This window comes from Stegodyphus dumicola, chromosome 1 (assembly GCF_044657685.1).
Source record: "Stegodyphus dumicola isolate Sdum_Otavi_A_Nest chromosome 1, ASM4465768v1".
NCBI classification, from domain to species: domain Eukaryota; kingdom Metazoa; phylum Arthropoda; class Arachnida; order Araneae; family Eresidae; genus Stegodyphus; species Stegodyphus dumicola.
Window position 1 is genome coordinate 249,948,645 of NC_140768.1, and position 24,473 is coordinate 249,973,117.

At 30.4% G+C, this 24,473-nt stretch overlaps 1 protein-coding gene across 2 annotated transcripts in view; it reads right to left on the reverse strand.

Annotated features, from left to right (window-relative positions):
• Positions 1–24,473, reverse strand: part of LOC118188933 (CUGBP Elav-like family member 4) — a 495,200-nt gene that overhangs the window by 305,593 nt on the left and 165,134 nt on the right. For both annotated transcript variants that reach the window (XM_085827258.1, XM_085827251.1), the window contains exon 2: positions 12,494–12,576. In XM_085827258.1, coding sequence (XP_085683384.1) covers positions 12,494–12,576 — 83 coding nt within the window. The remainder of the gene's footprint in view (positions 1–12,493; positions 12,577–24,473) is intronic.

Below are 24,473 nucleotides of genomic sequence, written 5' to 3' on the forward strand. Positions count from 1 at the left end.
CAAAGCTTCTATATATCAAGAAAACCATATATTTATAAAATGACTTAAACTTCAAACGTTATTTTGGCAGTATTCATTGATAACAGTTTCCTCATTTATTTTTAAAATAATTTATACTTAATGCATTATCCTAGTAAACAAGAGCCTTTCGCTTAATCTAGAAATATAAACATCCCATGTAAATTTATATTTCTAGATTTCAGAATGACAAATGTGTCTCATTTCCATTGTGACTTAGTTGTCCACATGTTTTGATAATCAGTTAGGAAATGTCAGAGAAAGAACATTACAACTGCATTTTAAGTAGAAATCTAAATTAAGATTTCTACTTAAAATTAAAGTACTCACTTTTTATATTCTTAATCTTTTCTATGTCTGACATATACCAAACCTTCTTTCATATACCCCCTTCTTGAAGAAGTATTTTAATTTATTCTTTTCGTTAGAGTCGCTGAAATCTTCCCCCCACCTGTGTTTCTATGGATTTCTAAAGAATCCATAAGCTCTCCCCTCTTTTTTACTCTCTTCCCCCAGCTTTAAAGCAATGAAGAAAACCTCAGTCTATAATTTAAAGCGGATAACTATGCGGATATCCGCCAGTACGGAGCTCTGATTCATTAAGATAATGAAATTCCGCAAATTCCTCCGGTATTTCTCTTCCCAGAATCCCCTTCGGCTTCTAGAAGAGTGTCTTATAAAAGAACGGAATAATTTCGAAATTAATTTTGAGCCTTTTGGAATCACTTAGGTTATTTTTTCCAGCCTGAATGATAATAGATTATTTTTTACTTTGTATTTTCTCTCGATTTCTTCGAATGATTTATGTTGGTAAGGAGAGTGAAGATTTTCAACGTTTAATTAAAATATGTTTAATTAGTAATATTATTGCTTTAAAGCGGAACTTCAGCGAATGGTTAAATTAAAACGTAACACGTGAAGCTGATGAGATATTTCATATTTTAGTAAGGGGAAGAATATTTTGCCTCCGTATTGAAGAAAGAATGGAAGAAAAAATATTATTCCACGGACTCTTCGAACGATTTTAATTTTTTGCTTAGCGTTTTGTTTTGGTACTTTAAATAATGTTGTACTCCATTTTAATAACTAAGCAACTTAATTTGATTGCATTGCATATTTAAAATTTGTTTCACAAAGGCTGCATGTGTTGTGTTTGTAAATTCTAGGAAAGAAAGCTTCTAATGATTTATAATAACACACCTCTGAATGAAGAGTTATATACAATTTTAGGTAGCATATCTATATCACTCGGAATGAAGTAATTTCTTACCTAGCACACTACGGTCATCTTCGAGATCAAGCCTGGCGAACATATCATATTCGAGCTGAGCAAATGGAGAGACATATTCATTACATTCAGAATTGTGTGTGGTACTTTGGTAGTATATCGACACATACTGAGGGTGTAGAATCAAAGTAAAAGCATAACTTCCCCTCCCCAGATTTAAATTCATACTGTAATACACACTACAATACAGTATATGTCTTAATTGTAATAATATAGCAAAACACCTTAATAGGCAGTAGTTAACTTACTGCCCTAAGCTGTGAACTGACAATCTAATCAGTTGAATAGCGACTTAAAAGTGGCTTTATGAGACCACTCTTACCAAAGAGGGATCTTAAAATTTATGCTTTAATTTATAAGTATATTTATGAGTATATTTATAGTATACTGTAAGTATATTTACAGTACTTTATAGTTTATTTATATTATAAGTAGTATATTTATAAGGTATTCTATCCCTGCTTATCGTGTGCTTTCGTTGTTTAATGGAAAGCACTTCTGGCTGGTATTCGGTTGGTCCAGTGCTTGAATCCTTGAGAGCAGTGATAATTCTTCCTATTTCCCGGCTTCAGAAAAAATACTGAAATCGTGTGTTCTCTCCTCTTACCGCTTGTCTCCGTGGTATAATTAGATATATCTAATTAATCTATATTAAAAAGGAGATAATATTAATCTATATTAGAATCTATATTAAGAAGGATATTCTATTCACAAGGAGAAAATAAATTGAAACTAGTGGTTCACACATCCAATGGTGATCGGTCAACAACTGTCTGATTGCCTCGGAAGAGAAAATTCTAATCTTTTCTAGTAAATTAAACTTTCTAATGATTAAATTTCAAACAATTTTCTCCTGGCGGTTTATCATCCGCGAGACATGATATAACATGAAAGAGCTGTAGGCACGATAACCGGCAAATTTCACTAATCTGAAAAAAATGTCTTCTGTAAACTTGTATTCGTAAATTCAGATACGTTAAATAAAAATTATTTTCCATTGTTAACGGATTACACAGATATAGTTGCATATTCAAGGAATAATTAAAAACGAAGAATACTAATATCCATTTTATTTTTTAACTGTATTGGTGAGAAAAATTTTAAAATATAGTACATCATGAAATAAAATTTGTTGTTAGAATATTTTCAGATAGAATGATTAGCTAGTGTATTTCCATTACTGAAAGAAGTTAAAATTTCTCAAGCCGACAGTCGAAAGTCACATTATAGTGACAATTTTTATTCAAGTTTCGAAAAATGTTCTTAATTTTTAGGAATATTTTAATATATTAATTCCAGCATAATTCCAGTAAACTTCGAAAATGAATTCTACTTTTTAATTTGTGTAAAAAGACTATAAAATAAATTAATAGAATTACGTTCAGCACCGTTAATATTGTTTGAGACACGCCATTGAAACATCATTATGTGTCAATTATTTCTGCAATATCTCTATATTAAAATTTTTTCGATAGTAAAATAAATATATTAAAATTTTTTTGATTTAATATAGCTTCAACACAAATGTACTTTTAAATAAACTTAGAAATTCCTGAAGCGAATTTGAGTAGGGGTATTTCTGTTTTAACATTATACATATCAGTAATTTTTAATCTATAAATAAGCAGACTGATGAGTTTATATTACCTGGGTAATTTTCACTTCTATTTTTTATTAAAATAAATTTATTAAAGAAACCTCACGTATTTTAATTAAAGCTGAGTTATCGTTTACTGAAAATAGATATACTTAACATAAAATCTTTTTACTTTTTTTTAATTAGGCAAATTAACTACTTAAACTTGCAAATGAAAGTTTTTCTCTAGGCTGAACTTTCATATTTTTTCGTTTCATCTTTTGATATAATCCAAAAAGAAAAAAATAACTGGAATAAAAGTACTGTTTCGCCGTTCAGATGATATTCAGGTAACAGCTACAACATTTAATTTTGTAAAATATATTTTTTATATATCCTTCCGCAAAAACTTCGGCCCCACCAGTGGTCGAGTGGCCTGGGTTAGAACCCAGGACTCGGTTGCATAAGTGTATTTCATGGATTTCTTCATGTAAATGTGAATATGGACCAGCTTCCTTCATAAAGTCTTTGAAGAAGGCATCACCTTAGGCAAACAGTCCTAAAGAGCTTAATCATATTTCAACAACCACAGCCAAAATAAATTCTGTCTGCTTTAAAAAAAAAAAAAAAAAAGTTCTTTTTGTTTTTGCGTATAACTTTGTTTTCTTTTACTTACTTCAAATTAGAAATTGCATGATATTAAAGTAATTATATTTATATTTCCATTATTATTATCGTTATATTATTCATTTTCTGATTACTAAAATCAAACTTTCTATTAAACTGTGAAAAATAGATCAGTGAGATCTGAAATGCAGTGCATCAGGGTTTGCCCCGCAACATTTTACAGTTTGGAGTCAAACTATAGAAAGTCAAGGAATTATATCAATATTTAATCAACAAAAAACTATACAAGATTTTAAAATAAATTATTTAGAGTATCATAAACGTTTGAATTCCGTATTTTTGAATAAATCTGTAAAAGTATTCACAATACTTAGTTGTTCTACAGCTTCTGTACTCAATATTGAATTATTAAAATTCATTCAACTGAAAGTTTTGTAAAGTATTTTAAAATTCATAAATGTGTATAAAAAGTAATGATAAAAAGATTAAAAACACTTTAATTATTAAAATAGTAAATGTGTTATTCAAAGACTATAAGACAATGAGAACAAAAACGAGTACTATTAAGAATAGCTATTAAATTTAAAAGGAAAGCGTGGGATACAACATTTAAGTTAACGAAACCGCAATATTTACACTAATAACAAGCATTTTTAAAGCATTAGCACAACTGGCAATTAAAGCTGAAATTTCTATTCACTTTGCAGGTAATAAAATCTGTAATATTGGAAAAAGATAGAGAAAATGGGAATCACTTTGAGAGAATAATGATAAAAAAGTGATTTCAATCCAATAATTTATTTAAATTAGACACTTAAAAAGAATTATTTTTTAAGACAATTTATTCCGATATTCAGAAGGCTATTATTAAATGCTTCAATATGTCCTTATACTCAAAATAGTACACATATTAAAAAATGCTTTTGTTAAAAAATTCCAGAAAAATATTCAAATAATCATACTTTTAGTTTTAAACAAAAGCAAACTTATATGTTGTATGAACTTAAATTCACTTAGTGCGAAATCGATTTATTCTACTAGTTGCGCAATAGCTGCAAAGTAAGTTAATAATAATTTATCCACTAAAGAAACATTGACCATACGGTCTCCCAAGATTAATTTCAGTAGAACTATCCAAAAAGATTGAACCCATAGTTAGTAAGTCCAACTCCGAAAACTGTTTTAAAGCAACTTGAATGCAAATCGCTAAAACTTTCCAACGGGGACTCGAATTAAATCATGAATAACAAAATTTCAATTGTAAAAGGAAATTAAATTAAAAGCAAGTAATCATTGCCATTGATCGGAAATTAGTTGACTTTTCAAGGGGAACAAACCAACTCCCGTTCAATGAACAATAATTAAGAAATAAACACGAAGGTGTTTCGTCCTTTACTCAAGTAATAAGGTGGAGTTCGCAATGTCAATAGCCACGAAATTTTCAATAAGATTCTGAATTTGAACAAAATATTAGAAGCAAAGTATAACATTTCGTATTTATCTTAAAACTCGAAAACATGGCACATAAATTAATAAGTAATGTGAAAATCGGCAACTTTTACAGCTATAGATTGTCAAACGTGTATATCTTAGTTATACGATTAGTCAAAAGGCTTGTTATACTTATGTTGTTGTACAAAGAATAGTGATATGTGGCGTAGAAGTACCTAACAGAACACAGAGTTCCAGTGTATACATTAATAAGACCTATATTCGGGGATAGTTTATCTTGTCCGGGCAACAAAAAAGCTTAGCAACATTTTCCCGAGGTATTATTCTGCATAGCTAACTGTTAAGCTTCCACCCAAATGTAGAATTCAGAATACCTTGGAGAGCGGTGATGTCCGCTTTCAGCCAATGGAAGTTGAGCCGAAAAGTAAAATAGTGGACTTCTTTCCTCACTGAAGAAGACAGGTGCGAACAACGGGACACCTGGCAGCTTTCACCTGGACTTTGACCGGTTTTGCTCGTCTCCAAGTTATCCATACACACAACTGTTTTCGAATGTCCGATTTTCTTTTTACAAATTTGCCGATAGCTTGCTAAACTGGTGTACTAATGAACACTTCTTTCTTCGGGAGAGCAGTCGAACAACAGTGAAATAAAATTCACATGGATGCCACCATGTTTAAAATAAATTGTAATTCAAAATTAAAATGAAACCAAGTTTGCTATACTCTTTCAAGTTCTGTGTCTTTAGTTTTGCTATACTCTTTCAAGCCCGAAATAATCCAACAATAGCGAAATAAAACTCGTGTGAATTTGAGAATGATTTTAAAAAACTGCAATTGAAGCTTAAATCGAAAACAAAAATCCTTCACGCAGATTCACTTAAAATGAGCTACAGCAAAACTTTGCATAGTCTGGATAAAATACCTTACATAGTTTTATTATATAGACCTTTAGTATCACTCTTCCCTAAGAATTCGTTTAATAGGGTGTATACATACCCTCTCTATATTATATAAGGTTTTCCCTGAGTAGTCTACAGAATTCCACTCTCTTTTATTGAAACTGTACACAACTTAGTGTTTAATATAGTGAGCAAAGAGATCAAGAACTTAAAATGGCTCCTACAGTCGAATGCACATGTGTACACACAGGAAATATAATTCCATTGCTTTGCACACGAATGAATACTATCAAGAAAAAACGGGAATTTAACAAAAAAAAAAAAAAAAAAAGTTTAAAGACAGAATATTTCACATTCAAACGTTTATTTGAATTTAACTGCGGTAAATTGGTGACCATTGGATGAAATCGCAATTTTATGAAATTATTATCTGTAACTTCTTCTGTAGCAAACTAACACAGCTGCGCTGCTAGATTGCTACAGAAGTCAATAATATGTCCAACAGAGAAGTCATTCCTCAAGGAGGGTGAAATATAGCCATCGTATGCTTTACAGTTTACTTAACGTAGCTCAGGACACTTATTTTATATCTATATATATATATATTATATATAGATGTATAATTATATATTATATAATTATACATCTTTCATCTTAGCAGCATATATCTTAGCAGCAACATAGCAGCTGGCCTCTTTCTCTGTCAGTAAAACCACAATTTAGAAATCAAAAGTATTTAAGTTACAAGTATTTAAAAGTATTTAAACTCTAGTTACAAGCTCTGGTTTTAGTTGATTATAGCAAAGCACACTAGGGTATTCTGTCTAGGGGAAGGGATGTCTTCGTCGAGGACTTTCTAAGGGAATCTGGCTCGTATACACATTAAACATAGGAAAAGTTATAAAAACTGCCAAGCAGTGAGCTCATTCACTCGGAATGGAATCGAGGTCGGAGCTATCAGTACCACTCGACCGCTGGTGAACCTACTCTAGTTACAAAGAGCCGCAACTAGGTAATCATACTATTTTAAAAGGCAAAAATTAGTGTGATTAGAAAGAAACGTTTCAAATAAACTGACAAGGATTTCATGGGTATTGAATTAAATTTCCTGTTTACAAAAATAAATCATTTTATTGCCGTTATTCTAAGTTAAGGGAAGTACCTCTCTACGCTACACAAATTTTAAACTTTTCTACTGTGCACTTAAAATATTTTATTCGTTTAGAGAATCAAGGATTTCTTACGAATTCTCCTTTTTATCTATTTATAACTGTATAATTAATTACTGATTTTAAAAAGAGTGAAGAGAGTTCGAAAATTGAAGTTATGATCCTTAGAATAACAAATGTTTAAAATGCTATCAGCCTAGCACGGTTTTGCATAAAAATCTACCGTTTAATTTTTCATATAAAGTGATGATGACTATGTGATGAGCGAAATACATGTGAAAAAATAAACAATCATGTGAGCTCATTACATAACGTTTAATGTTTCACATAGAGTGATTTATCACACATGATGAGCAAAATACAGAAGCACACCTAACCTTAAATCATTTGATTAATTCATAACGTACAAAAATTCGATTACTAGATACAGTTTTTTTCTCACACTGCAATCTGTGAGTTATTCTCTATTATGAAAACTATTTCTTATACGCATAATAATGTTATAGTAAAAATTACGTTATAAGATCTGTCTCTGCTATTCCATATAAAATAAATTTAGATCCTACATTGGATCTGGCGAATTCTCCCGCAGATGTGAATAAATTACCAGCACAGAAGAAGGGTGAAAATAATCCTTAATTCAAATAGTTAACAGAAAGGCACGGTGTTTCTGCTTTACAATGGCACTGTCAACTTGCGGTGAGACTGAAACGTAGAATATAATTCAAATCAAAAATCTAAAATAAAATAGTGCTGTACTAGCACGTTAAGTTACGCCTAACAGGTGGACTCAACAAAAACCTAACAGGCGTGGCGATAATCCGAAATGGCCAAAAAGCTTACTAATGTAACAGCGAGATAGCAACGAAACGGGCGCTGGCTAACGAAAACACCTCTGAATAAACTCAGAGATTCACCCATTTAAATACTCAATTCACTTAACTTTTCATATATTAAATTAAATAGAAATTTACATCCCGGCGAGAAAATGTGAGGGAAAGTTGAGGAGTTCAGGAAATATGCAAAATAAGGGAAACCCTACAAAGTCAATGATCCATATAAAACAAACATGAAAGATGTTTTTATTTAATTTCAATTGTATATTTAATAAATAAAATTTCTGCTTATTAAGGGAGCCGCATGTGACTCAGCAATTTCCTGGAGCCAGTTTTGGTAAATTATAAAATTTTCGACCACATCGCAACAAATTACGATCAAAATTTATCAGTCTGTCTTATTTTCAGTTTGACTTTTAATAGCTTATGATAAAGCACTATCTGGTTAAAGGGAGGATGCCTTACTGCAGGACTATTTAAGGGAAATTTGCTCCCATTTACGTTACACATGAACAAAAGTAAGAAAACCTATATGTAGCAAGCTAATTCGGAAACCTCACATTTTCTGAAATGACGAAAATTTGAATAAACTAAAATGCAATTTTGGAAATAGAGTTATTGCAAAATGTGGGGATAAATAAGTCACTCTTATCCCTTCAAAACACATTTTTATTAACTTTACTACTCAACCTTTTGAGTGCCTTCCTCATTTTATTGGAATGGTTTGCATAATTAATTAAGAAACCTTTTATTAGAGGGTACATTATCTCTTTTTATATTCTTCCCATTTTCCATGAAAAATGAGTTTAAATCAATGAGTCTAAATTATCTCACTTGTTATAGTTCAGTTTGAGAAATATTTTTTTAAAATTGTTTTCAGTATCTTTAATGCTTTAACTATCCATTAATGATGACTGAAGTTTCTATATCTAATGATGAAATATTGAATATGAGATTGAACTAAAAATTCAGACAGCAGCCATTTGCCATACATGTTACACTTGTTGCTTCGTATTATATTAACAATACTTTTAATACTTATCAACGAAGGGAGTTTTTTTATAATTCCATGCATTTCAGTTTTCTTAAAAGTTAATTTGTCTAGATTTTTGAAAAATTAAAAGTGCAAAGAATAACATTTTCAGTTTTCTTCAATTCAAATGTATTTCAAATGTATTTATTTTATTTTATAACACTATCAAATCTATATAAATTGTATTGTACGCTAAATTACTTTATTTAGGATAGGATCAAGCGAAGAAAACGCAAGTAGGATAGGATCAAGCGAAGAAAACGCAAGTAGGATAGGATCAAGCGGAGAAAACGCAAGTAGACTGTTCTGTAGAAATGAGTGCTATTAATATGCTAAAGTTATCAACGGTCACCTAATGAAAGCCGGTTGAAGACGTCGGACTTCAGAAAAAGTTAACGTCCGAATACGGCGAACAAAAGTTCGAGGTCTTGGCTAAATGTGAAGCGCTTTATTTACTTCCAACTTTCCTCTGCTGTGTGAAGTAGTTTCGACTTGACGTATACTATCTTCTCTTTCGGCTAATCTTCTACCGTTTGAAAAGACACCATATCTTGGTTTGGACGGTCCGAAGGACTTCCACCCTTCTTCCCCGGTCACAGTCTCTCGAGAGGATTTCTATTCTAATCTTATCTATTTCTGTCATAATCGGGCATTGACAGCATAGAGTCTTGGTCTCGTCAGTCTTATATGTGCCTTTAGCCAATCGAGGTAGTTAACAAATTAAAACGGCGTAAAAACACCTCACCAAAAGGCGAAAAATCACTGCAATAACATACTTTCTTTTCAGGAACAGTGTTCGGTCGGATAAGCTACTCGTTCTGTTGACAATAAGGCATATCGGTCTCGGTGATGCTAAGTCTGGCATAATGAAGCTAGAAAGTCCAATTTAGTAAGGACAGTCAAGATAGCAATTAAAGTCGTGACAAGGATAAGCAAAGCAAGTAATCTTTCTTTCTTTCTTGTAATTCGGCTCTCCGTGTATTTTAAACGCCCCCTTGTTGCGCAGTCACTATGCGCTTATAACCATGTCTTCTCCTGGGCTCGAAATTAATGAAACAGATGTACAATGGAATAAAAAATGGCTAAAATTCCAGAAGGCGCGTAACGTGGGGCTTGCTCAAACCTCAAATGAAATGGATAAATAGACTCAAACTTCATAGATGTATTGTATTTAACCACTTTACAGCTGAAAATACTATTGGTGTGCCCCATTTAATACACCATTTTTTGAAAGTTGCAAAAAAAAAAAAAAAAAAAAAAAATGCGAAATGTCACTATTTTCACTTTTTTTTTTTTCTTTTTATTTAACCCGCTTAAGGAATCTGAATGTTCTGTGGCGAATGTCGTTGGAAATTTCTACAGATTTCTTTGTTACTGAAAGATTTGTCATCAATGCTCATATAAAGAAATTTGCATTTAAAACCTTTAGGTACTGTGGATAAAATGACCTTAAAGCTGATTTTTCGCATTTCCTCATACAGAAAATAGTAAGTATTCAGTTAAATAAGTTTCACTAGTAGTAAAATAAAGCTTTAATTTCAATGAAAATTTATGAAGTCTTGAGGTTTCGGATGTCTCACTTGCGACTTCTCTTATTTCAAAAGGGATGCAAAATTTCCATTTAAGAATAAATTTTCAATAAGTAACTTCATACGTGCAGATAAAGTCGCACGACGTAATCGGTTCGCCTTTTGCTGCAACATCTTTTTACTAGAATCTTATTATACGGTCATATATGCATAGAAATATTATTTTTTTATATCAAAAGAACGAGTTCAAATCTCCAGTAACTTATTTTTTTTAAGATTATTTAACTTATTATTATTATTACTTTATTATTATTATTATTATTATTAGTGGTAGTACTTTGTACTAAAGCTGGGTTTGTCGAAGGATAATTAAGACATCTGTAAAAAGAACGCACTATTTGCTTAGAAGCACTATAAATGTAGCTTGTTAGTGACGTTCATAAACGTTTCATTATTATTTCATTTATTTCATAGACAAGAAATATTTAATTGTTATACAGAAATATGATTACATTGTATCTTAATGATCACTTACTAATATGTTTATTATCTTTTCGCTTTCATATGTAGCTTGATTCGTAGTCATACATTTAGAAATTAAGAAAATTAGCGTACTTTTTACTCAAGTGCATACAAGCAAACACTAATCAATATACGTTCAGAAGTTTAGCTATGTAATGCACGAAATATATGCATATAAACTAAACAGCAGTGCTTTTATAGTTACTCATGTAACTCATGTATTGATACAATTAACTTTTTATTTTATTAACTAATATTTAACTTTTATTTTATCTTAATTTCTTGATAAAGTTGATTAATTTTCGTTTTACGTTTTTAAATTGAGGCTGAACTCTTTCCGTTTCATTAGCATAATAGAAAACTTTGCCCAGTTCATCTCTGAAAGAGTGGGTGCAAATTCTCGGGGAACTTTCGACTCACTAACGAACGAAGTCAGCAAACAGAGTGAATAGATTAAAAAGCACCAATAGCAAGCGATGGCACATGAAACTGTAATATTGCTCCAATGTCATAACAAATTTTCTGCTTGAACTCTTCAAAAGAATTTTTTTTTAAAACAGCTTTCAAAAAATGTGACTTTGTCTCTACCGAAACAATGTATGTTACAACAATTTGAGACAAATCAAAAAACATTTCAAAGAAACTGTTTGCAGTAGCTATAGCGGTAAATAACTAACTGTAATTTTACAAGGAAAACGGTTTCAGATGATTCAAAGACCATAAAAGGTTAAACAAAAATATTGAATATAATAAATAAACCAACAAAGAGATACTGAAAAAATAATTTAGGATTTATTTCTTAAAGTTTTGAAAAATTTCAAATAAAGCAAATTCTTGAAATACAAGTACACCGAAATGCAGAAGTAAGTTAAATTTACATTACTTCAAGGAAAACATGTTCTCAACTTTTTTGTAATTTGTTTTTTTTTCTTTTATATTGCTTTAACATACCACTGTACCAGCCTTTTATTAAAGCAAATGAAAGCATTTTTTATTAAAATTTACTTTGTATCTACTTGTACAATAGTCATTTTTGATCAGAAGTTATTGATAACTAGAATACTCTTCATTCCTATGGAAAGAATGAAACTTGCAAAGGTTAAACATCTGTTTCCATGGAAGTTAAGATGAATGATTTAATAATTTCAACTTAATTTAAGAATTTCGACTTAATTTAAGAATTTCAACTTTCATTGAATTTTTATTAGATTATCTGTTCATTTCTTTCAGTAGGCGTTGACAGGTTTATAATTTTAGACTTAAGTCTTTATTTAATATTCTCCCATGTTTTGTATTTTTTGTTTAATGAAAATTGACTCACTTTAAATTCATCCTTTACTTCTTAACGTAAAAGTAAAATAAAAAAAGGAAACTAAGAAAACAAGCTAAAACATTTATCGCAGTTCTCCGTTTCATTGAAGCAGCAGTAGCATCTGAAGAAAAAAAATCTGAAGAATTTTTTTTGGTTGATAAAGAAGTCTTTTTGTGGCCATCAACCAACAATTGGTGCTTTTTTTGGTTAAACATAATTTCTGCACTCACCCCGGGAAGAGTCTTCTGCTCGTGTAGGGCGGACTGGGCCTTCAGGGCGCTGTCTCTGGCACAATAGGTGAGAAAGGCACACCCTAGGGAAGAAGAAAAACAATTTCAAATATCTCGCATTACATATTTTATAAAAATAATTCAAAATTTATGCAATAGAAGTAACGGCTGTGCGTGACAAGTTATAAAATATAGACAAATAGGCAGCTAACTTTTTTGGTGTTTTTTTTTTTCTCTTCTTCTCAGCATTCTCGGTAGTTTTTGATGGCCTGCCAAACCCTGCCACTTTTCACACACCCCTGAATCACTGCTTCTAATTTGAATAGCTAATTGGTCGAAATTTATCGCGTGGTTTAACTTGAGGGAGGAAGAAATATTACTTAATTTTTCTTCTGCGTATTTTGGGGGCCTCTTTTATTTCCTTTATAGGGAAGGAAAGTTTTTCTCGATTGGCTGTTGCACAAATGTTGCTTTGATAAATGAGACTCCAGGGAACGGTGTGTTCCAAAACTTGGTAATGCTTCTAATGATTTTAGTCTCCTACAAATGCGTTTAAGAAATTTTCTATATTTTCTCTTGTGCTATTTTTTATTTCATAGGCATATATTAATGATAAATCAATGGATCATAATTATAAATTAATTAAATATGCGTTCAGGAATGTAATACATCACAGACACAAAAATAAACGCATTTACTGGTTCACATATAAATATTTACATTTGTTCTTTTAGAAATTATTAATTTATTTTCTTCTTATTTAAGAACTAAATAATTGTAAATTTATGATAGTAAATTTTCTGCTTACGCTTCACATATTTCATGATTGATTAACTACAAAAAAGGATTCTTAGAAAGTCTTATTCCAGTGGCGTGAAGATATGATTGCCTAAGTTAGTTATTCACATTCAGAAGGTATACTTTCCCAAGTGATGTTAGATATATTTACCCATGCTACACTATATCTAAATTAATTACATTTCAGTTATTCATTAATTAAAAAGTCTATGTCATTCCACTAATATTTTGAATATTTCTTTACTTTCTTATAAAGTACTTACTTTCTATTTATTACTTTCTCTTAATTACTACTATCAATGTATTTGTTCTTGCGAAAAAGATAGTATTGTTTCAAATATAGCTTACGGTTAAGTTATTTTAACATGAGGAAGCAACGAAGCCTGGCTGCCTAAAGGGAGTATTACATTAATAAAGGATTTTCTAAGGAAAGCGGGCCCATATTGTTACACATGAGTGAAGCCAGGAAAACCAATCAAGTAGCCAGCCCATTTACTTGGGAACGAAATCAGGTCGTATTTCTAGTATGCAGCAGTTTTAACCACTTAGCAACTGGTAGAATTGGTAAAGCTCAATAACTCCTATTTTCTTTGTGCAAAAAATGTACATTACTTTAAAAGAATAGATTTGAAAAGAAAGATCAAATAGTCAAATTGTGAAAAAAAAAAATAGTTATAAGAATACATTTTTAAAAAGGGAGAATATTACTTTTGTTAGTAATATTACTATAGAATGTAAGAATGATGTCTAATCACTTCAGTATTTCCTTAAACTATTAAATAAGTAAAGCTGAGCTGAAGCATGCTATACATTGTAATCAATATTACATCTGGCAACACAAATGGTATTTGGCTGCTGTAGATTATTTAAATTTACTAAGTAATCTGTCAGACTTATGATGTTTAATGTGAAACCGAGGAATGTTGTACGGGTCCTACTGTGCGACATATAAATGTACACCATATTTTTTAGTATGTTCTGCATGAAGATGCTAATTTCTTTTCAGTTGGAGAGATAGGTTTTGTATGCTTTCCTTTAAACAGTTAACCATTCCATGAAAACTAACATTGTGAAATATTGTTACCTGTTTGTTATAAAGCACTGGTAAACGAAAATGTTTGTCAAGTATGAACTTGACAAACATACCATTCATGAGAATGGTATAAATGAAACTTGCAAGTAATTCTCTTATTAAATGTTATTTTGTTCTGCGGCCCTCAAAGTCTGCAATGAATTTGGTTAATGGCATGTCGCAACGGACCGATATCTGAATCTGAATAATTCGAACATGAGAAAGTTTATGGAATATGAATGAAAGAAACCAAATACATTTGCTTCTAGCAGAGATTGGCTATGAACTTTTTTTGGTAGAGAATACAGAATTCTACTCCTTTTTTCATCAATTAAAAAAAACATAATAACCATAATTATCAGATAATTTTAAAACTATTAGTATTTATAATATATGATGTTATTCAGAACATCGAACGTCCCTGAAACAGAAAATGAACCACTCTGAGTTCTCATGGTAAAAGTCAACAATTCTCGTTTTCTGTTTCGTCATGTCAAGTATATGGCATCAAGACATTGGTATCAAATCTCCAAAGCAGTTTTTGAAAGTCTTCTAGCATTCAATTACATCTAAGAGCACTTGAGATGCATATAAGAGAATAAATATTAGGAAAGGATCTCCATGTTTTATTTTGCTGTTATACGAGATCAAAGTGATATTAATATTCATTCAGGGCAAAGAATCTAATTGGAAGAGCAACACACCAGTGCACAAATAAAAACTAGGCATAAAAAGGAATTCGCAGTAGATTTAGCTTAAAATTTTATTCAATATGAAAGAGTTATATTTAATATCTATGCTAATCCAAGGCTGTTTCGTTATTTAATTTTAAATTTATTTTACGTGTTTCTTTGCCAATTTTTCAATCAGGTTTTCTATTAAATGAGTTTCATATACAATTTCATGTCACATAGGAATGTTTAAAAATACAGTATTTGGATTAAATATCAGAGAAAACTGCATAAAAATTTTCCATTAATTCGTACATCCTTATCAAGAACAGCCTAACCATGGCCAAGCGGTAAATCCGCTAAAACACTCTAGGCGTGGTCCAAACCGAAAAATACAGTTATTAGTAAGGACGTTTCAGTTACTTTCTCAACATGGAAAGTCAATAAGAGACACTGTATACAGATAATCCTCCAGTCCTTTGTCAAAATCGAAATAAACCTAACCTAATAGAGGATTCGAGATACTAATCTTGCTTCTCGCATATGAATGAATCTAAAACAAGTGGGAAGACTGGAGCTTGTATGCAGTCGACGTAAATAAAAAAATTAATAAAATCATACTTGAAATGAGTTTCATATGTAACTGTATTCTTTAGAATGAGGGCAATAAATAGCTGAAAGAATTCTTCTTCTTATTACAACTTACCAACAACAGATTTCGTTTTTCCTTTAACGGTTCCTTGTCATCTGAAAAAAAATTATAGTAGCCAGATAGTACATCTGAGACAGAGAATTAGCATTTTCTGAGGCTTGAAATGCAGTCAACTGTTATCTCGTGGTTTGTATAGATACATTTTTAAAACTTGTCTCTTACTTAGCCCCACAGAGAATAATTAAGCTCTGTCTAAGTAAACAAACGTACAGAAATGATGTAATGAATTCTCGTACTGCATTTGTATCAACGTAAACAAAATTATTACGGAGTTAAGGATTATACAATAAAACGCAATATTGTTCCATATCGCTCAGTGAAAGTCTTTGCCAATCATCTTATTACACGAAATTGTTCTTATCATCTTTCTCATCATATTTTTGAGATACAGTATTAGTATTTTCCAAGATCAGAAATGCAGTAAATTATTATATCGAGGTCTGTATAGGAATATTTTTAAACTTGGTCATCAAATGTTTTAAACTATTTATTTGTTATTTTCTGTGTCGAAATGGAATAATAAACACCATTTTTGAGAGTATGTCTGATGTCCAGAACAGCAAAAGGAAGGAATTAAAAACGTTATAGTAGTTCATTTCTTTGAATTCTTCTCAAATGGGTGGGACATGCCAAGATACGTAGAGTATTCAGAACGTATATGTGTGAAATGAAAGTCAAAGATAATGGTATTTCCTTCAGATGTTGATTTTTTGTGCATTCAAATCTCACTATATGCACTATGTATGTTGCCAATTTGAATGATGTAAAACAGACAAAGCTATTACTGAGAATAAAGTATTCGTAAAAGCATATCGCTTTATGAATCTTTTAGAAATGTGCATATAATTAACATGAAATTTAAAATGGCTCACAAAAATATATAAATTTAATTGAGAAATCATTTAGCATAGTAAGTATGAATTTAGGAAGTAAAAAGTGTTAGAAGAAAAGTACATTTGCAGTGCAATGCTTTGAAGAATTTCGTCCAAAATTGAACAATCCTTTCAACGAGTCTAAATTAATGTATGTTAACAAACAAACTACAATAACATAGGAGAACTAAGTTAAAATTATAGTCAACCATCTAGCTGTTGAAATAACTTAAATTTACCCACAAAGTCTGTCTAAATTTACTTGGAATGTTTTTCACCAATTTTCACTTTTCATATCTCAGGACATAAGGTTCTTTTTAAAAGTTCATAAGTATTGATTTAAGTTGATGACAGTATAGCTGAGTAACGTTAAGTTTCCTTTCAATGATCATAAAAGTTGATGACAATATAGCTTAGAATCATTAAGTTTCCTTTCACCATTTGCATATTTTCAAATTTAAATTAAATATCTCGATTCAGTACCCTTTGATTTTTTTTCTCTGACGTAAACTTTTTTCCAGATTTAGTAAGAACATTTCGGCAGACTAATGCTCATATTAATATTTGATTATTTAAGTACATTATTACATTGGATTTGTGTTGTATTAAACTTTAATCTTTCGATTAATGAAACATAATGATAAATTACTTATTATGAATTAGGTTATTAGTTAGCTTTCAACAAGTATGTAATTTTCTAGTAAATGACATTATTAAGGAAAGAAATACAGTTTTAAATTGCTTATGCAAATTTGTGACCAAATGTGTATTATTTCATCTCTAAATCCTTGACGTATTAAAAGTTATTTTTATCTGAAATTAAACTTTATGGATTTTCCACGTTATATATCTTCAAGTAATTAAATTGATCACATTCACTATCATTACGGAATTTAGAAGGAATAAAAAATACTCCAGAATCAGTCATTAAATTAAGCACATCTTATTGAAATCACATGCGCCAGTTATGGAAATGAAAGTAGATTTCTTTTATCTAGATAACTGATACTTTTTTCCCACAGCACCATTTTCTAACTATACAGTTTAATCTTAAAACTTCATTTATAACGATTAAATGTTGCGGTCACCACAGATTACCTTGAAAGACAATTAATCTCAATTCGACTCCCATAATGGGCTACTGTTTTTACCCAGATCTTTTATACGTTTAGAGCTAAAATGTGTAAGTCAGATTCTTCGCCGGCGATAGTTTTTAATCTTTCAATTAGGACAGAAAACCAATTAATTCTTGAAAATGTCTGGCTACATAGGATAAAACTACGACTCGACGTTTGGAATCCTTTAAAGACTTTCTTTAAATATTGTTAAATGCGAAGATTTAGCCGAATTTCTTTTCTGCTTTAAAGAATGAGATTCAAAGAGTTACTACTATTAGTTAATTAGCTTACGTTAAATAATGTAAATTGATGAGCTTTCTACTGAACCGGTTACTGAATTAAGTTGAATTTATACTGTAGATTTAAATGTCTCCTATTTACAGTAATTTTACATAAATTGAACTTATCAAAAAAACTTAGGATTATTTTTCCCAATAAAGTAAAACAAAACAATCTAAAAAATGGGTACTTACGCATTAATTCGTCGACAGGGAAAACTGCTAAGCGTCAAAGCGTAAAAGTTGACGGAGATCGTATCAAAGTTGCACCAATCTCTTCTGTGGAATTTTGAATTGGCATCTCTTTATTCAATAAATAATCAATATTCTACTTGCTCCGTTTTTACGATTAGGAATACGCTTTTGTCGATTTCTGCTATTTTGTTAGGTTGTTTGAAATTTAAGAATGCTATGAGAACAAATTTCCAGTTGGTGAATGTTCCGATTGATTACTCTTTTATCAGTAATACTAAGCTGACAATATCGTGTTTATTAATTCAGAGATTTTTGACGGTATGGTCCTATAAGTGTGATAATAACCCGAAGTTACAAAAGGCAGGTCCCCAATTTTAATATTTTTCTTTTCAAAATGCTTAAAAGCTGCAGCAGTAACAATTGATCTTTGTTCACAAAAAAAAAAAAAAAAAAAAAAAAAAAAAAAAAAACGCGGCTTATGGAGAATCAGCAAAGTTACATAAACGAAAGCGCAGTTATTATGGCTGTGTTGTTATGTCCTGCTTATGCATAACTGATGCTAAACCGTATACAATTTAGAGATAGTTTTAAGATAGACGGGATAATGCGTAAATACTGAAAAATATAAGGTTTGGTTTGGTATATTTTACTACGGCAAAGCATAAGAGATGTACTTGCCTAAACGAAGGAATGTCTTCGTGGAGGACGCTCTAAGGGATTCATTAACAAATAATTTAACAATTACAACATTTTTTGAACTGTTTGTATTGATAACGGATAAAAGTATTAAACCTGCATTAGAGTTAGATGCGCAGTTTAGCAACCGTGAATTAGGCAGTATCACTTGAAGACACCTTTCACCCACGACCTTAATCTAGAGTTCGTGTAATTTTCAGTATCTCTTTTCCTCATTCATTAACAAATAGACAAAATTTCATCTTAAACTGTCGTTAATTTCTTAGGAAACCTTATGCTATTCCCAGGGAATTAATAGAGGTTCTTCTTCTTCATTGCTCCTTAAGAAGATTGAAATGGATCAACTTTTGAACCAAATTGACACTTATCCTTTAAAATTAATGAATATTCATATCATTCAAGCTTCTATAAAAACTTTTTTTCGACTACTAAAATGAATAAAATGGATATGAGCTTTAAAACTATATTACGCCTGTTTGATAATTCCTTTACACTAAACAGAAAGTCTATTTGGACCGTTAATTCAGATTTTTATGCAGTTACAGTGCTGCCAAATTAAACAAGAGACCAAATATCGAGAAGAAATTATTTGATAGTCAACTCTTTTTTAAGCCATTTGCAGCAAATGGAGGTCGAGGAAAGGAATAATGACTTGATAATGCAAGGATAGTCATACACAGTTTCTGTACTTATACCCTATCATTTTGCTCCATTGGAAGGTGGAGCATTAATGAACTGTGGGTCTGTTTGCATTGGATTTTACAAATGCTCAAGACATCAGTATGAGGAGATCTCAAGAGCAAATTATGGTATGGTGGAAAGTTCCTCAGTCCATATTCGTGTAAGAGACTTGACGCTATGTTGCATTATATGTTCAAAGCATTCCTCATGAAATAGATGCGCAGTAGATGGGCTCTTTAAACCTAATTTAACAATTTAAAGAGTTACACAACACATTAAAACAAGTTTGATCACAGAATGAATATAGGGGCTGGCAGACGATCTTCTTTTCCCCATTTACATTTAAATGTAATTCGTAGTTTATTGTAATGAAACATTTTCGCGAGGTTTATGGTACTAGATTTTAATAAAAATTATCTATATTGATAAAGGAATTCTTTTTGGCAATTATTTTGTAATAGACAATTTTTCTATTTCAAAATATAGGTATTTTTTATTGTCCTTTATAATATTCTTCAAAAAAAAAAAAAAAAAAAAAAAAAAAAAAAAGGAAATTTACTAGCTTCCTTGAATATCAGAAATTTTGTCACCTAAGAAAATAGTCCATTCAGATCCATTAAAAAATGTTATTTTAATTAAACATGATATACGTGTATAATGGTTATACTGAGGAAGTTTGGTTAATTAGTTATTTGTTGAAATGAGGTTTGCAACTGTTTAATTAATTAAAATTAAGTTGAGTTATTAAAGCTGCTTATCCAACAAAAGGGGCTCCTTCGCTGAGAAACATTTCAAGAGATATTGGGTCCTATAACTTTGTATGTGAAAAAATCCTGAAAAAGTATGCAATTAGTCAGTTCGCGGGAGGGGGTGAATCCGTGTCGAAAGACTAAAAGATTCAACGGCCTTGAAGTAGGAAAGGCTTGTACGGCAAATGACCAAAATTATAATGAGAAATGTTCCTATATGCGCATATGAACGATAAACAATAAATAAGTACGTAAATCAAAATAAATCTAAATTCTAAAAACTTAACTATTCGATATATGGAATTGCTTTAAAATACAAACTGCTTATTCTTTAAAATACAAATGTATTTTTTTAAAATGCACCAAATTCCACCCTTAGAATGTTTTATACATCTCTAAATTTAGTTGAACTTGTCTCATTTCTGACTAATAATTAGTTTTTCCATTACCATTCACATGCCATTACAATAACATTTCGTAAAAGCTTTTATAGAAAATATTTTTACAAATTGCTAATAACTGTAATTTTTTCCATAGCTATAAATTTTAGAGTGAGGCAATTACGTAAAGAAATATAGTAAACTGACCAAAATTTCTGAAAAAGTTTAAGCAAAATAAAATTCCCCATTGGGAGGAAATAAATGCAAGTTCCATTACATCCACTTTAACTAATTAAAGTTTATTTATTTTTCTTTTATTAGCAATATATAATGTTAAATTTAGTTTTCAAATAATGGGAAATTTTCCCCAGAGTCCATTTTAATGCGAGTGTCATTAAATGTTTTATTGTATTTTGACGGCGAGTCGCGCTAAGTATTAATTGCAATTCGATGTATAGCTCCCCAAAACATGAATCATATTTTAGCATAAGTATATATAAAATGAAATTTAGCTATGAATAACATTATAAGAAACTGCCCATTTCATCTAGTACTTAAATATAATCTTTATATTACTTTTTAGTTATGAACACTGAAGACACTATTAACTAAATTAGTATTTTCATCAACACATATGCATAATGTCAAATTCAGGCGTTGCAGTACTTGGTTCAAAACATTGCTTACTACAAAAGTTTCCTAGTGCAGAGCTTTATATTTAGGGAAATCTACTCCTCCTGTTGAGTTAATCAATGACATTTAGCTTAAAAAATGGGTAAATTACTACGTACTATTATTGTATTTAAAACTGGTATTCAAATTACCTCTTTATCTTTTCTTTTTTATATATTGGGAAATTGAAACCATATCTTTTAGGTAATGTTATGTATAATCATACAAACCTTTAATTTAACGCTAAAGATTTTTCAGTAAATATTTAATAGAACGATAAGACACAGATGATAAAAGTAATTTACAGTATATTATAGGATTACTAGTGGAACAAAAGGTAGATGACTACATCTAAAAGTAGCCAGCTTTTCTACCGAGGCTATAAATACTTGTCGATATTCATAATTATAGTTATATATAAAATGACGGTTAATTACGTATTTTCCCATCGATCAGTTAGAGAAACTAAAGCTTTCGCCAACAATACGATTTAGCTCCGGTAATAGAAAAGTATGATAATGCAACTCACTCATAAGCTCTTTGGTTTGGTTTTAAGTAACGCTCATTAATTTCTGAAAAAGACAGTGTGGCCATATTTGCCTTGTTTCGTTTTTTATATCCGACTGTTTCGGATCCTAGAAAGACTACAAAACTAATGAATTAGTAGTGGACAGCATATTCAATACATTGAAGTACTCTGTAGATAGGCAAAATTATGCAATAAAAGTCACCACGAAACCGATCGACGTCCCTTGGATTTGTATTTATTTGAACTGATGCTCGTCGAGTTCACAAAGAACATGACTACTTTGTGGCTATTTCAAATGCCTTTGGGAACTTGAGGCCGCCAGAATAAATAGTGAAATTTTTAACTAATTTGTTTGTCATATAATCTCAGAACTTAAGCTCTTTTTTACTTAAGATTTTTTGTATGCCATATCTGGAATTTGTACCTCTTGATAGTATAATTAAATAAAGACTAAGATAATACTGCATAGCTAAATAAATAGCTATTTGTTCCTTCGAAATTCCTCCAAAAATGATTGATCCAAGTATGGAGGAACTTTCACTAATTTGTACTGTCGACGAGAGCCAACATTTACAATCAACAAGCAAAAACCTATGTACCACTCCCTCACCGAACTGAGAGCATCAAATTTGTTTTTTAAATCGATCACAAAGTGTCTAATTTGTAAATTATCTTAAAGTATTTCATGCACAGGGCAAAAACAAATGGATATCCAGTGTAAAAAAATTCATATTTTGTTATAAAAGAAAAGGTTATCTGATAAAGTTCTGAAACGTTTTTAATATGTCTCTGGTTTTATTTTAATTTCAGCGTGGTGTAGATATCAGATAAACTGAGTTGTAATACAACACTCTCTAACTGGTTTACTACATTCCAAAATTTTTTACACTTTAGAGAATTACCACATTCTCTTGAGTGTCTTCTCCAAGAGTAAGGAGTTAGCACGTTCTAATACAATGGGAAAATGAGTGCTTATAATCCCAGCGAGTTTCAGTTTTCCCATGTAATCTACTTTAAAAATATTAAAAAAGATCAGCCCACTAGCTGAAAATATAGCCATCCATAGGTCTGATCCCAGTTTTCCTTTAAGTAACAGAGAGTGTAAAATGTTACTGCATTTCGTGTACATGCTTTTGTACTGTATCTAGTTATCATGGACAAATTAGCATTTGGATTCCATGGTTCTTGCTCCGAAAAACTGATAGTTTACTTTTAGAGATTATAAGATTATTTTTAACTGGTTAATAAAGATTATTTTCAACTGGTTATTAAGAGTTATATCTGCATAAAAAGAATTAAAATTAAATTATAAAAAAATCGATATTCAGACCTCCATATGGTAATCTAATTTTGCGTTTATGGTTATCAAAATCCGTCAGGTTTATTTTGAAGATCATAGCTCAATATATTGTATGCATGATATGTATTTTTTTGTTTTAAACTGCTTAAGTGATTAAACTTAGATTCTAAAGCACAGAAAAGCAAAAGTATTCAAAACATTAAAAGTTATTGAATATGCTGCTGGCGCTCTATTATAAAGCAGTAAGCAGAAATGGGCAGTAGGTGGTTAGTAGTAATAAAGCGATTAGTTTACTTACATTAGTTTAAACAGTTTTGGAAAAGGTTATAATTGATTTAAAACTAAAATAAGAGATATAGGATTTCATTTCATGAATAATTTAATACGCAAGTTATATGTAGGTTTATGAACCTTCTGAATCCACTTTTGCAATGTGAAATGTTTGTAACACTTATTTAGTTTACGCGTAAGATATTTCCCTTTATTTAAAAATATCATTCATTTAAGCATGATATAACTAAAATTACATTCTTTTTGTATCTTAACTATGTAGGAAAGCAAAATTTAAGATACTTTGTTTTCTACTATACAATTTTATACTTATTTTTGAGCAAATTACTAATTTTATTACTATATTTTTTTATAAAAGAAAAGGTTATCTGATACAGTTCTGAAATACCAATTACGAATATACCAAATCCAACAACTTTAGTATATTTAACGTCGTAAAATAACTTTAAACAAGATAAATATTAAAAATGTATGAATGGTCTTAAATTCTTTTTGAAGTAAATAAATGTCGGAAATTAAGAATTCATAGCTCTTATCGAAATGACTGTAATATGAACACTGTACTAGAAAATTTATACAAATGTTATTGCCAACTTGCCATAGTGGCAGCATGAGCTGCCGCTTTTTAAAGACTTTAAAAACCATTATTGTTCTCTTACTTGCGGCTCTGAAGTGTTGCTGTTACGTCTTATATCACATTCTTAATTTGTTGTCATCTTTATTTACATCGCCAAGAAGACGATGTTAATACTGAAGAACAAAGATATTCATCCCGGAAAATAAAGAATGTTTTGTTTACCAAAGAGTCGCATTGTTAGAGTTAGATACATTGACTAATCTTTACAAATTCCCTAATAAAATGTAATAAACTTCTTCGAGTTGAATTCTTTTCTTGTTTTAAATTTAAAGAAACAGATAATAACACAACTATAAGATTTCTGATTGATTAAATTTTGCTTTCTTGTT